This window comes from Neovison vison, chromosome 2 (genome assembly GCF_020171115.1).
Source record: "Neovison vison isolate M4711 chromosome 2, ASM_NN_V1, whole genome shotgun sequence".
Lineage (NCBI taxonomy): Eukaryota > Metazoa > Chordata > Mammalia > Carnivora > Mustelidae > Neogale > Neogale vison.
This window is the reverse complement of record NC_058092.1, coordinates 44525374-44539618: the sequence shown is the minus strand read 5'-3', so window position 1 is coordinate 44539618 and position 14245 is coordinate 44525374. Positions and strand designations below refer to the sequence as shown.

Sequence of the window (14245 nt, the reverse complement as noted above, 5' to 3'; positions counted from 1 at the left end):
TCTGACTCCAGAGTCTGGGATTTGGAACAAACATGTACAGCGTAGGGTTGACAGATCTGTCCCCAGGGCTGCTGTGAGGACCAAATGGGGTAATAGGCATGAGGGCAACTGGAACAGTGCTTAAGGACTGGGAATAGAAGTGAAATTATGTCTGCCTCTACCTAATCACATGGCAAACAGGGACAGAAGCCTGGGGAGGGGGTGCCCAAGGTCAGGGCAAGGCCAAGCTCACTGCCCCCAGGACCACTCTCCCAGTTAAGGGACAGGGACTATGCCTCCCGACCTTTCCCTCCCCAGACAGTGGAAAATTCCAAAGTTCCCCTGACCTGACCGGAGGGTGAAAAGAGCAGGAATTTCTGCCATGGTACACGGATCTGGAGCCTGGGGCTGAGGGCTGACATCTCAGGGCTTGCCATGGCCTCAGGTCCATACAGTGCCCCCCCCACCCCTGGACCTGCAGGAAGACTTCACCCTCCTCCCAGCTCATCAGCCAACGAAAGGGGCCATCCCAGAGACCCATGTTCTTGGTGGAGACGGAAAGTTCTCAAGGCCAAGGGAACAGAGCACAGTGGTGGGTTTTCAGGTGTAAGCAGCTGGTGAAGCAGATAATGGAGTTTGGGGAGGTCAGAGTGGATTGGAATGAGAGCCCCTCTGCCCCCTTGCTCCTCAAACTTTAAAAAAAGAGCTGCAGACACTTCCTTTCAAACGAACTCCGTAGCCTGTGCTCCTCCCCACCCCATGTCCCCCATAGTCACTAGCAAGCCCCAGGGGAGGAACACCCCTGCCAGGCAGTGAGCCCTAAGGAAGAACAGCGGCCTGTCAGCCAGGGGCCAGCCTGACCCTCGCAGCTCAGCCTCGGTGTCCTGGTGAACGTGAACAATTCCACAGAACACCAGCATCAGGCAAGGCCATGCTGGGACCACATTGGCAAATCACAACCACTAGGGACCCACGGCAGAGCACAGGCAAATACGAACACCGTTTCCGAGCCACCGCCGATGCCCACACTGCCTTCTCCTGGCTGGGCAGACACCAGCTGGCCAACGACAGCTTCAGCTTGGACCTAGCCTTCCCTCCTTCTAGATCACATTGGCTAACCACACAGTTAGTCCTGCTTCCCGACACTAGCCAGCATGGAGCAGAGCCTTGCTTCCCTAGACCCTCCCTCAAATCCCCTCTTGGTAAGCCCTTTCTCAGGCCCTCTGAGACCCAGTTCCTGTGGGGGTCCATCCTTCTCACTGCCATGAGTAATAAACCAGATATTAACTTCGGGTGAGCAGCCGGCGAACCCTCCCGCAAGGCATCGGCAGACCGATTCTGTCAAATACCCCCACTGCCTATCTCTGTGGAAGTCCAAGGCAGGGGGCCATCACCTCCCTTTGGCACATAAGGAAAGGAGGAGCCCCAGAGGCAACCAGACTCGCCCAAGTTCACAGCGTAGGGTGACTATATCATTTACCATCCAAGTGGGATGACTTTGATAGTGCAAGTGTGCACGAACAGTCAGTGAGCAGGGACAGTGGGTATAAGCTAGGACTGTCCAGGGCAGACCAGGCATACAGCATCCGGCAGCAGGATCTGGGGGGAGCCAGTACTGGCAAAGCCTGAATCTCACCATCTCTCCCTGCTGCCCTGAGCACAACCCTCCCCTGCCCCGTGCTCCCTACGACTGGATTAGTCTCTCTGCTGGCCGGCTGGCAGCCCAGGGCTCTGGCTTCTCTGGGAAGGGATGGGGAAGGCATGCAATTGTGATTCAGGCATGTGGGGCTACTCCAGGCCTTCTGGACCACACAGCTGTCCCCCGGGGTCATGCCCCCCCGCTTGACATTTGCTTTCCAGAGGGTACCCACGGTGCCTGCCAAGCACGATGCCTTATTTTGCCTGCCCAGAGGGGGAACAGGTGGTTTCACATGAAGGAATTTGCAGGTGAAAGTGACCCCTTTAAACACTGAAAACTTTATTTTAGCTCTTTGCCCAGACAGCCCTTCTGATGCAGGTCACCTGCTGCCTGACCTCAGGAAGCAGGACAGAGGAACACCAGGCACCTTGCCATGTCCACTGTCATGGGGCCATTGGTGGGACCGTGTTACAGCAGAGGGCATGCGCCCAGGGGCAGGCCTCACTACGGAAGGTAGTAATGACCCAGAACGAAAGAGGAGTGTTTCCAGGGGCGTACACGTCTTCTTCTTCTTCTTTTTTTTTTTTTTTTTTTAAGATTTCACTTATTTATTTTATTGGGATGGGGGGCAGAGTCTTGACTCTGCGCTTGGCACAGACTCAGCACTGTGCTGAGTTCAGAGTCAGATGTGGGGCTTGATCTCATGACCCTGAGACCAGGGCCTGAGCTGAAACCAAATGGAGGCTTAAGCAATGGGGACTGCCCAAGCAACACAGGGGCATGCACTTCTGACTCAGCCCATGGGGCAGTCCTTTCCCTCGGCCGAGATCCCCACCCCTAACCCAGAAGCCTAGCTTAGATGAAGGTCCCCTCCTCCCAGTGGGCCATGGTGCAAGCTCTGAGTGCGCAGACCTCATGGGAAGTCGTGCCACTGCCCCCTTCTCCGAAACCGCTGCCATCCACGCGGGGGACACAGCACAGATCTGCCTCATCAAAGTGAGACACGGCAGAGTTGCAGTACAGTCATATATCTTCAGGGCCTGCTCAGGCAGCCTGAGCCACCTGTCCCTGCATTCCATGGGTGGTGTGGTTGTCAGTCGGCTGCCTCTGGACTCCACTGTCCATTTCTAACTTCTCTGTGCCCTCCTTGGCTTGCACTCAGCACTCCGTTCCTAGCTTACAAGGCACCAAGTTCAGTAAATGGTAAGCTCTTGGAGGGCAAGAACCTTATCAGTTCATGTCTTTCTCCTCCTAAAACTCCTGGTTTTGTGTTCAGCACACAGTAGGTGCTCAGCAAACGCCCCCGAATCCAACCAATTCAAGCCAGGAGGCCTCACCTCACCCCCCATCCTCAGCCAATGCAGACATATTCTGCAGGGAAGGGGGTTTTTCTGCGGCCTTTCTGCCTGCCTTCGTGACTCTGATGCAGGCCATTTGGAGGTTTGAATACCTGAGGGTGAGGGCCCTGGGGGTCTAAGAGTTGGGGGATGGGGGCGTTATCTGCAAAAGGCTCTGTCAGTTTTGTAAGCCTTCGATGACTGCTGATCTGAGCACAGGAGATACCCAGGTGAGTAGTGCCGAAGTCTAGCCTTGAGCTGGCAGTCACCCTCCAGCAATGTACAAGGCCCGCAGGTGGCACAGAGGAGCCAGAAGAAGTAACTCATTCTGGGAGGTGATAGCATTAGGAAAAGCTTTCAGAGGACGGGCATCTGCGCCGGGGTTTGAAGGATGAGCATGAATTTGCCAGACACGGAAGCAAAGGGCATGCTGGTGGAGGGGACAAGCCTGGGACGGGCTTGGGGAGTGAAGGAGGACTTGGCATTGGAGGAGCAGAGGTTGTGGCATGGGGCTGACCAGAGAGAAAGTCAGAAGGTCCACGGAGGTGAGGCATGGCAGGTTTTGGATCTGGGGCAATGGGAAACACAGGACGAATTTGGGCAAGACAGATGTGGTTAGCTCTGATGAAGAAAGATCACACCGTCCACCTGGGTACGGGACAGCGGAGGGGACATCAGGGGGTGGCTATAGGACTCCACAGGAACAGGCAGCCTGAGCCTTCACTGAGGATCAGGGCCTCAGGGATAGCACCAAGGAAGGTCCTGTTCAGAGGCCCGCTATGGGGGGAGGCAGAAAAGGCTCTCGAGGGCCCCAGCAGCTGCAAATCTTCTCAGGCAACCGTATTTTACCTTCAACACTTCACCAAAGAATGTGAACAGTGAAAGCAATGTGTCCCGGACAGCAAGCATCCCCTCCCCGAGCTCCGCTTTGAGCCCTCCAAGTGCTCTCTGGCCCGCTGTCTCGCATGAACCTCCACATAACCCCATTTTGCAGACAGGGACACTGAGGCCCTGTGAGGTCACATGGGGGTTAGCAGCAGTGCAGGGCTAGAACCCAGGGAGCAGATCCATCTCAGGCCTGGGCATCAGGCTCAAAGCCCACTTCCTTGTCTGGGAGGGGGTCCCCAGGGCTGTCTGGCAGCCCATAGTACAAGTCTTCTTCTTCCTGCTCTGGCTCCTTTGTGCCTGTGTCTGAAATCTTCTCTTCCTCCTCCTTTGTCCTCTGGGATGGCTGCTGACAGCTGGACAGGGCAGCAGCCCACCGCTGGCCTTCTGGGGGCGCATCCTCTGTCATGGGGGCATCGATCAGGGCAAAGTCGTGGAAGCGGTCCAGCTGGCACTTGCAGGCCCAGGGCTCCTGAGCTGGGCGATGAGGCTCCTCCCACTCTGGGGGCGAGGGGTTGGGGCTGCCGCCCTCACTGGAGTCCACATCCAGCTCATCTTGGAAGGAAGCCAAGGGTGCAGGGCCCTGGGGACGGGCCTGGAGGCTGCAGGAGCAAAGGACCAGAGAGCCAGGGTAGCCCCGAGTCAGAATGTCTGGGTCCCAGTTCTAGTCACTAGCTGCAAGGCCCAGGGTAGGTGAGTTTGCCTATCTGGTCTCAGTGTCCTCCCCTATAAAGTGGGACAGCATAATCGTACTCTCTGATGGTTGTCTCTGAGGATTACAGCACATGGCGTGTGCAAAGTCCATTGCGCACATAGTAGGTGCTCAAGAAATGGGGGGTGCCTGGGTGGCTCAGTGGGTTAAAGCCTTTGCCTTCAGCTCAGGTCATGATCCCAGGGTCCTGGGATCGAGCCCCACGTCGGGCTCTCTGCTCAGCAGCTAGCCTGCTTCCTTCCCTCTCTCTCTCTGCCTGCCTCTCTGCCTACTTGTGATTTAAAAAAAGAAAAAAAGAAATGGGATTATGTTATGATCCCCATGTTATGATCTAAACCAGGTTCTTTCCCAGCCTCTCTGGCCACTCAGGGGTGGGCCCTCAGCCTCCACCACACGCACAGTGTCCCCTTCTGTTCCCTCGTCACCTCCCGCATTGGACTGGGAGCTCCTTCAGGGTGGGAGCCTTTGTGGTCTGGTGGGAGTAGGTGCCTGGCAATGTTGGTGGGATGAGTGAATAAATGGATGGATGGGAACCCAGATCATAACCAGCCCGGGACGGGACGGGCGCGAGTGCCCAGCCCGAGGTCACAGAGTGCATCAGCAGCAGAGTTCAGATTTGAAGTTGCTGTCCCAGCTCTCACAACAGCCCTCTGAGGTGGGAGTGATTGCTCCCATGTGGGGAAACTGAGGCTCAAGAGGGTAAGAAACTTGCCAAAGCTACACAGTGAGGAGCTGGGATTTGACCCCAGGCCTGGGTGACTAAGCCAGACTCGTGTGTCTGCTCTACCCGCTGCCTCTCAGGGTGTCCCCACGCACCCCCTACCCTCTCTACTCCCACATGTCCCTAACCGGCCCTGAGTGGCCCACAGCCCTGCCTGCTTCAGGCGGGAACTGAGCAGCACCCCACCCCTGCACTCCGCCCACTCACCCAGGCCTGCTCGGAGTAGGGTTGCTTCCTCCCTCGTCCTCATCCGAGCCTCTGTGGATGACCACCGCAGCCTCCATCCAGCCCTGAGCACCACGGGCGCCACCTTGTCCTCCATCGCTGGCTCCTGGCTGGGGGGCCAGCAGCGGGCGAGGGTCCTCATGGTAGCCCATGACCTTCATCTGGATGTGACTGAAGTCGGGCAGGCTCTGGTCATAGGCGGCTTCCTCCCACAGCCTGACGTATGGCGGCTGGGGACTGGGCAGGGCATGGCAGAGAGCAGGGAAAGAACAGGCAGGTGAGTCCACTTAGCAAACACCACAGGAAGAGACATCGGTATTGTCCCCCCACACTTGCTGCTCTGGACATCTGGTCTCCCCTAATCTCTGGACTTTAGGGGAGGAAACTGTACCCAGTCCACAGATAGGAAAACTGAGGCCCAACAAGCCTTGGCAGAGCTCAGACTCTCAGACCAGTCAGTGCTCCTCCCACTGCACGTCCCCAAGGTTAACCCCAAGAGTCCACTTGTGAACCGCAGACCAGTTTGCATTGACGGAGCGTGTGCTGCGCTGCAGACGGTGAGCTAAGAGCCCACAACTCCCTCCGCATTTATCAAGTACCATGAAGCCGAGCAATCGTTCCCGTGGTTCAGTTGAGGACGCAGCAGCAGCAACAGCCCAGTTAGTGCGTGCTCCTTGCCTCAGGCTGTGTCAGGGGGCTCCTTGAATCCCCACCTTACCTGGGAGCAGGGAAGCATGGAGACTTGGGCTGCGTTGCCCTGAGTGCCTCAAATACCAGGTTACAGTGTCGGGGCTCCAGACATCCCATCCCGTGCCCTTCCCTATGTGCTCTACTGCCCCTCAAGGAAGTGAGGCGCAAGGACTAGATCCCTTGCCCACGATCACACAGGAGGAGCCCAGGGCTCAGCTCGGTGCAGTGGCTCTTCCTGTGTGAGCATTTTATGCCCACCCAGGGTCTAGCCACCTCACTTCCCTGGGGACATGTGGTCACTCTGTACGCCAGGAATAGAAAATATCATCACTACCTTTTTCTACAAGCAAAACAGAGTTCCAGAGTCCTGGCCACAGACCCTGGACCTGCAGCCCAGCCTTCTGAGTGCAGAGTTACAGCCTCCAGGGGGTGTGGAGGGTGGGACCCCAGAGACCCCACACACATCCAGGGCGGGAGTGCTCGCTGCTGTGTCCTGGGGAGCCAGGCCTGGCACCTCCACAGAGGCAGGTCTGGTCTGGTCCGTCCGTGGCTCCCTGGGAGGTTTGAGGCCTGTGATTATACTTCTTTGTTTGCTTGCTTGTTTGTTTTGTTTTAGAGAGAGAGAAAGAGAGGGTGAGGGGGAGAGGGAGAGAATCCCAAGCAGGCTCCATGCCCAGTGCAGAGCTAGAGGCGGGGCTCTATCTCATGAACCTGGGATCGTGACCTGAGCTGAAATCAAGAGTCAGATGCTTAACTGACTGAGCTACCCATGCGCCCTACGATTGTGCTTCTTGAGCCTCAGTTTTTTGCTCGTGTAAAGGGCCCGACAGCCCCACTTCCCAGGGTTCCTATGAGGACTGGAGGAAGTAATGAGTGCCAACTGCTTGCTTTGATCTCAGGTTGATAGAAAATATGTCTTGCTAATGAAGGCACACTGAGAGAGGGCCCACCACGCACCAGGTTCTGTTCTTAGTGCTTCCTTACATTAACTCCCTCACCCCTCCCTGAAGCCCTGGGAGAAAGGTGTGATTAGTACCCCTGTTTTGCAGATGGGGCAAAGAGAGGCACGTTGCATTCCCCAAATCCCACAGCTGGTAACTGGAGAGCCACAAGGTTGTGTCTGGCTGTCCACATGTCCCTTGTTTGCCATAGGAGATGTCACAGCTGTTTGGGATTTAGGGCTATACCTGTTTTTTATTTGGGTCAGCCACAAATTTGTCCTCAGACAGGACAAAGGCCCTGAGCCTCAGTTCCCCAATCTTTAAAATGGGGGATAATAATGCCTCCCTCGTAGAACTGAGGGTTCAAAACAAGTCCTGATTTCAAACAGCATGCTCTCAGTAAGCAAGGGGGCAAAGCAGGAAGCTGGACCCAGCAGATGGACACCCCCACCCCTCTCCATCACCCTCCACTGAAAGAGGAGACTGGCCTGAGGGGCTCCCCCTGCTCCACCCCTGTCCTGGAGAGCCTGACACCTACCTCTTCATCTCAGCAGCGAGCCCATTCTCCAGCAGGCCCAGCGCCTTTGGGGACAGGATGCCTTGGAAGTCAGAGTCAGCGGGTATGAAGGTGATCTGCAGGACAAAGGAAAGAAGGCTTCTCTGTGGCTCCCACAGCCATCCTGACCGGGGTGGGCCTCCGTGTGACAGCAGAGGGACCTGCTCAGGGCCCAACTCCAGGGGGTGGAGGCATCTCTGGGCTCTTACTCCCAGGGGCTCTTCACCCAACAGACATTTACCGGGCACCAGCTGTGTGCCAGGCAGTCTTCCAGGCACTAGGGGGCAGCACTGAGCAAATGAGCCAAATATCCCTGCCCCAGAGGACCGGTATCTTGTCACTTCCCAGGGTATTTGTCCAGTGCCCAGAAGGTGCCTGGCACAGTGTAGGGGCTTCATCCATATCTGGTGAGCGAGTATCATGTATTTCTTGGCACAGAGGTTGTGGTGGGGGACAGGGAGGTGAATGGCTGTAATTGCACCCACTAGTCCCCGTTCTGGAACATTCAGGGATCAGGAGGTCTCTGCAAGTGCAGCACGTGGGGTGGGATTGGATGGCAGAGGGGAGGCAGGTGATAAAGGAGTCAGCAGGATGAGACAGAGAAGCCCTGATTTGGGGTCTGGGAGATTGTGGAAGATTCCTTCCTTGGGCAGGTCTTCTCTCTGCTCAGAGCCTCTATGTGTCTCTCTATAAAAGGGGCTAACCTCAAAGAGATATTGGCGGGCACTGCTCACAACAGCCACAAGGTGGAAAGAACCCAAGTGTCCAACAGCAGATGAATGGATCAAGAAAATGTGGCACATACACACAATGGGTCATTATTCAGCCTTAGAAAGTCAGGAAGCTCGGACACATGCTACAACATGAAAGAGCCTTGAAGAAATAAGCTAGTAACAAAGAGACAGATGCTGTAGGAGTCCAGTTCCATAAGATACCCACAATAGTCAAATTCATAGGCAGAGTAGAATGGTGGTTGCCACAGACTGGAAGGAGAGGGGTAGGGGGTTTCTGTTTAATGGGGAGTAAGTTTCAGTTTGGCAAGATGGAAAGACTTCTGGAGATGTGCACAACAGTGTGCGTTTAATTAACACGACTGAACTGTAGGAGCACTCTGCTCACTGAGCTGGGGAAGCGTGTGACTCTTGATCTGGGAGTTGCGGGTTTGAGCCTCATATTGGTATAGAGATGACTAAAAAATAAAAAATGTATGTATTTTTTAAAACTGTACGCTTAAAAATGGTTAGGATAGTAAATTTTATGTTATGCATATTTTACCACAATTTCTTTAAGTGGGGCTGGAGATACCTATCTCCTAGGGTTGCCATGAAGATCCCATGAGATAATGTAGAAGGAAGCCCCTGGCACAATGCTGGGCACATAGTAGCTGCTCAGTAAACCATAGTTCATGCTACTGAAGATGAAATTATTTGACCTCTTTGAGTCTTGCTCTCCTCAACTGAAAATTTGTTCAACACATATTTGACAAGACCCCACTGTGTTATAACAGTTGTGTTATAACAACAACTCCTTTTGTCTCTTCCTACAGAGCATGATGAGTAAAAGACACTTGTCTGCCCCAGAAAACTCCATCCTGCTGGGAGGAAGGAAATGATGGATGGAGAGGTTCCTAGAACTCCTATGCAGAGTGAGCTTCCTTGAAATGTCTAGAAATAAGGAATGGATCTCGGTAGCTTCCACACTCTCCAAGAATACCCTGCACTTGCCAGCTGGCTCTGTACTTCTTAGAAGCTTCCCCTTTCTCTGCCTCATTACCTCATGGCCCAATCAACACTTCCTCCCATTTCTCCTCTTTACCACTATCACCATCATCATTATCACTACACCCACATCTACCATCACCATCATCACCACTACTACAACCATCACCATCATCGTTACCACCACCATCATCATCTCCATCAACATTATCATTGCGTCATTACCATCACTATCACCATCATCACCACCACTACCACTATCATGATCTCCATCACCATCATCATATTATCATCACTATCACCATCATCACCATCATCATATCCATCACCACCATCACCATCATCACCACCAACACATCACCATTATCACCATTACTATAACCATCACCATCATCACCACCACTACCACCATCATCACCTCCATCATCATCATATCATCACCATCACTACTACCATCATCAACTCTATGAACATCATCATCATATTATCATCACCATCACCACCATCACCATCACAATTATCACCTTACTACAACCATCACCATCACCACTACCCCCACCATCATCTCCATCATCCCCATGATGATAATCACTATTACCATCATCACCATCACCATCACCACCACCACCACATCATTGTCACCATCGTCATCATCATCACCATTACTGCTATCATCATCCCCAGCAGCATCATCATATTATCATCACATCACCATCACCATCATCACTACCAACACATTGCCATTATCACCATTACTACAACCATCACCATCATCATCATATCATCATCACCATCACCACCACCACCATCATCACCTCCATCAATATTATCCTCATATCGTCACCACCCCACCACCATCTCCATCATCACCACAATATGTTCACTATTAGCATCATCATCATCACAATAAATCATCACCATAATCACCACAATGAAGAGCCTGATAGAAAAGGAAAGTCTAGAATGTGTTAGAACACAAGTCCTTTAAAGAGAGGGGGACAGACAGAGTTGAAACTGGTGAGGGGATACCAGACTATGAAGATCCCAGAACATCAGACTAAGAAGTTCACTGTTTACCCAGAGGCAATGGGAGCCCTGGAGAAGTTCTCAGCAGGAGAATATACAGACAGATTTGTGTTTCAGCAGAGCACCAAGCAGTCACCAAAGGAAGGAAGCAGAGGGAGAGAGGGATACCCATGGAGAAGACAGATCCATCCACCCCCAGTCAGGTGCCTGGTCCTAGACTCTAGTGAAGTATATAGGAGAAGGGACTGGGGAGCCGTGGGAGACACAGAAGCCAGACAGGGACAGGCCCTGCTTTCTCTGCCAATCCTTCCCTTCTCCCAGCAGCCCAGCCCCCCTCAGCCAATGGACACAGCATCCCTGACTGTCTCATCTTCCAACTTTGCCCCAATTCCTCCTCCTGTCATGCCTGAAGTCCGGCTGACATCACATCTGACCAAGTCTACTTCAAAAAGTCAATGAGATAAGCTCAGCAGAAGCTCAGTCCTATATCCAACCACAGTGGGGACTGTACATTTGATGAATGAACAATGTCTTCTCTGTTCCTGCAATCCTGGGTTCAAATGCTGTTGCATGCAGTGCAGGGGCCCATCACTTCTCACCCAGGCCAGTGTAGGAGCTTCCTCCCCTGGCCTAGTTGCCCCTTCCTCCTCTCAGATGTCAGCCTGATAACTTCCCTCAACTGCAAAGATAGTCATGTCCCTCTCTTGTCTCATCAACTAAAGGGTAAGGTCCAAATTGTTTAGCATGGCATCCCACGCCCTGCGGAGCTGAGTCCATTCTGTCTCCACCTTCCTTCCAACTGCTGCCGGGCAACAGACATGTTGACCCACTCCCCTTGCTTTTACCTCATTCTTTTGATCGTGCTGTTCCTTCTTCCTGGGAAGTTTCCCCCCATCTTCTCTGCCTGGCCAACTTCAACTTAGCTTACAAAGGCTAGCTCATCTTCTCCGTGAAGCCTACTCCCTCCCTGACAGGCAGAAAATTATCTCCCTGACAAGATCCCCAGTCCTTCAAAGACAGGGACAGATCAAATCTTGTTACTGTTACATCTTAATTGGCTGATTCCCTACCCTTATATTTATATTTTGTTCAACCCAGACAGACAATTCCCATTTGTGGGGCACTGAGAGGGAGGGGAGGATGGGCACCAGCATTTGCTGAGGGCTCTGATGGGCCAGGCACAGAGACGATGTAGGAGACAGGGCCCCTCCCTCTAGCACACCTCCCTGGTCCACAGCACACTTTCCTTCCTTGCCTGTGTCTCTGAAACACACACTCACATAGACCCACACCAGTGCCCACACCCCTGCACACACATTCGGAGACCTGACCAATGCCACAAACACCATTCCTGAGGACAATGTGTGATGCCAGCTCACCGACACAAGACCCCACTGGTTCCCCACACGGGCCCATGAAAGGCTCCACCAAGGTCACAGAAGAGGGGCAGAGGGAGGAGGGAGTTGAAGCTGGGCCTGCTGGACACGAAAGTGCACACTGTTTCTACCCTGCCTTGCTGCCTCCCCAGCACCTGAACACGTGAACCTATCAACAGTTACTCATTAATACCCAGTAGGGTTCCCTCTCCCCTTTCTCCCTCACCCGTCACTGCCACTGGGTCCCTCTCCCTTCCACCACCCCCCCACCTCCCTGCTGAGCCACCTCTGGTAAAGGGGGAGAGGACAGGAAGGACACGGCCCTCCACACCCCTGCTGTCCCCTTCCCAGGCCCCAGGATCCAGCCTCCTCCTCACTGGGAGGATGACAACACAGGTGGGGACACAGGTGGCTTGGGTCCTGGGGACCTTTTCTCACAGTGACCTGTGCTCAGAGCATTGCACAGACAGAGGCTCGTTGACTGTAAACTGCTCAGTAAATGGCTACAAACCAGTCCAGACCGCCCCAGCACTGAACACACTGAAGCCCGGGGCTGGCCCATGGAGGGGGCAGGGCTGGGGAGAGCCGGGGCCCAGGCCCCCAGGAGCTTCCTTCCTCCCCCCCAGAACCCCTGAGCACAGCCATCCAGGTGGGGGGGCTGCATGTCGTGGGGGCTACCCAGGACAATGTCGTGGGGGCTACCCAGGCCTATATCCTTACATGTCAGGACCCACAGGGCCCCTCGAGGCACCCCTTCACCCCCACCCCACTTCCTGACACACATTTGTGCAAATGAGGAAGCAGGCTCAGAAAGGGAAGGCGCTTGGCCAAAATCTGCCCAGCAGTTAGAGACAGAGCCCAAGTTCTCTCCTCCTCTCCCTGGGTCTGTCTGACCAGTTATGTGATCTTGGAAAAGTCACTCATCCTCTCTGGGCCCTGAAGGATTACAGCTCCTGACATGGTCCACACATTGTTGGGAGGACCAGCAGCAGTGAGATTGGAAGCTCTTCTCCTATATACAACACCCTACTCGTCCCAACCCAGTCCTCCGTCCTGTCTCTTCTCTGGTCTACATAATAACTCCGGGAGGCTGGAAGAAGTAGGAGCTTGGGGCCCCTTTTATAGATGAAAGAACCCAAGGTTCAGAAAGGCAAAGTCCCACAGGGTGTGAGACAGAGCTGGAACTAGAACTCAGGACTCCCAAACCAGTGCTCTTCTCATCACTAAGTCACTGATGAGGCTAGGCGTACATTAAACGGAAGAACAGAGCGCTGCCCCACCCACGTCGGCAAGGTTACTGCAGACCCGCCCCGGAACTCTCCGAAGCTCCTGGACACAGGGAAAGCCCTCCAAGGGGGAGGCTTGTACTTTAAGTCCTGCATACGTGGCTGAGCTGCAACCCTGACTCGGACGCTTGGGAGCTGTGGAACCTCACCTTTCTGAGCCTGGTACTTCTTCACTCTGCTCTGAAATGAACTACAGACAGTACCAGAAAGTTCCAGATGAGGATGAACTGTGTACTCCGTGAAATCAGGAATGCCTGGCAGGCAGGAAACTACTCCTTAGCTGTGGCCACAAGCACAGAATCGTGGGTTGGGTTTCCTGCGTCTCCTTCATGGTTCAGGGTTCCAGACCCAAGGGGTTTCTGATTAGTCCTTACGTGAGGGAGGCATGCAGGGAAGGACGGAGTGATGGAGGGAGGGATGGAGGAACAGAAGGAGGAATCGAGGGAGGGAGGGATGCTCAGGAGGGCAGAGGGAAGAAAAGAGAGAGGGGAAGAGGGGAGGATGGAAAAACCAGTGAAAGGTGGGCAACCATACCCAGAACAGAAGCACAGTCCCCGACCCTCCTGGGCCTGGGCCAGCAGCCCTCCCGATGCGGCCACTGCCTACCTTGGGGTAGCATTGGCACATGCTCCAGATGACGCCCCCGATCACCATGATGCAGCCCATAGCGTAGAAGGTGCCGTAGACTTGGGGCCGGTCGTGGCTCATGAGGAACGTGCCGAGGGCCAGCAGGAAAAGCCCCAGCACAATGAAGCCGATGCGGAAGGTCTTCTCGTCAGCCATGGCTGCCTGGCCCAGCCCCGGTATAAGGGGGGCCGGCGAACCCCTGCAGACACCCGCACACCCTCACACAGAGAAGAACAACGCTCCAGGACCGCTGCAAGCTGGGGCTCCAAGTTCAAGGGAGGGAGGCTCCCTCCAGGGCCAGCTGCAGTTGGGTGCACCGTTCACCAGGCTGGAGGAGCTACGCTTCGATGGCCCTGTGCCACCCACCCCACCTTCACTCCCTCTCACCTTCCCTCTGGGCCCAGCCAGCGCTTGCATATGTGTGTGTGTGTGTGTGTGTGTGTGTGTGTGTGAATCTGAACGAGGGAAAACATGAGGGAGGGACAGGGGGAGGTTTCAGGGGCTGAGCCCTAGCCAAGACTTCAACA

At 54.3% G+C, this 14245-nt stretch overlaps 1 protein-coding gene across 1 annotated transcript; it reads right to left on the bottom strand.

The window, feature by feature from the left end:
• Nucleotides 1-1936: 1936 nt before the first annotated feature.
• Nucleotides 1937-14120, bottom strand: BSND (barttin CLCNK type accessory subunit beta). The gene is made up of 4 exons (XM_044236420.1): nt 13698-14120; nt 7668-7762; nt 5481-5735; nt 1937-4442 (listed from the first exon to the last, which is right to left on the bottom strand). The coding sequence occupies exons 1-4, from the start codon at nt 13872-13874 to the stop codon at nt 4028-4030; spliced, it is 942 nt and encodes a 313-aa protein (XP_044092355.1). The 5' UTR covers nt 13875-14120; the 3' UTR covers nt 1937-4027.
• Nucleotides 14121-14245: the final 125 nt, after the last annotated feature.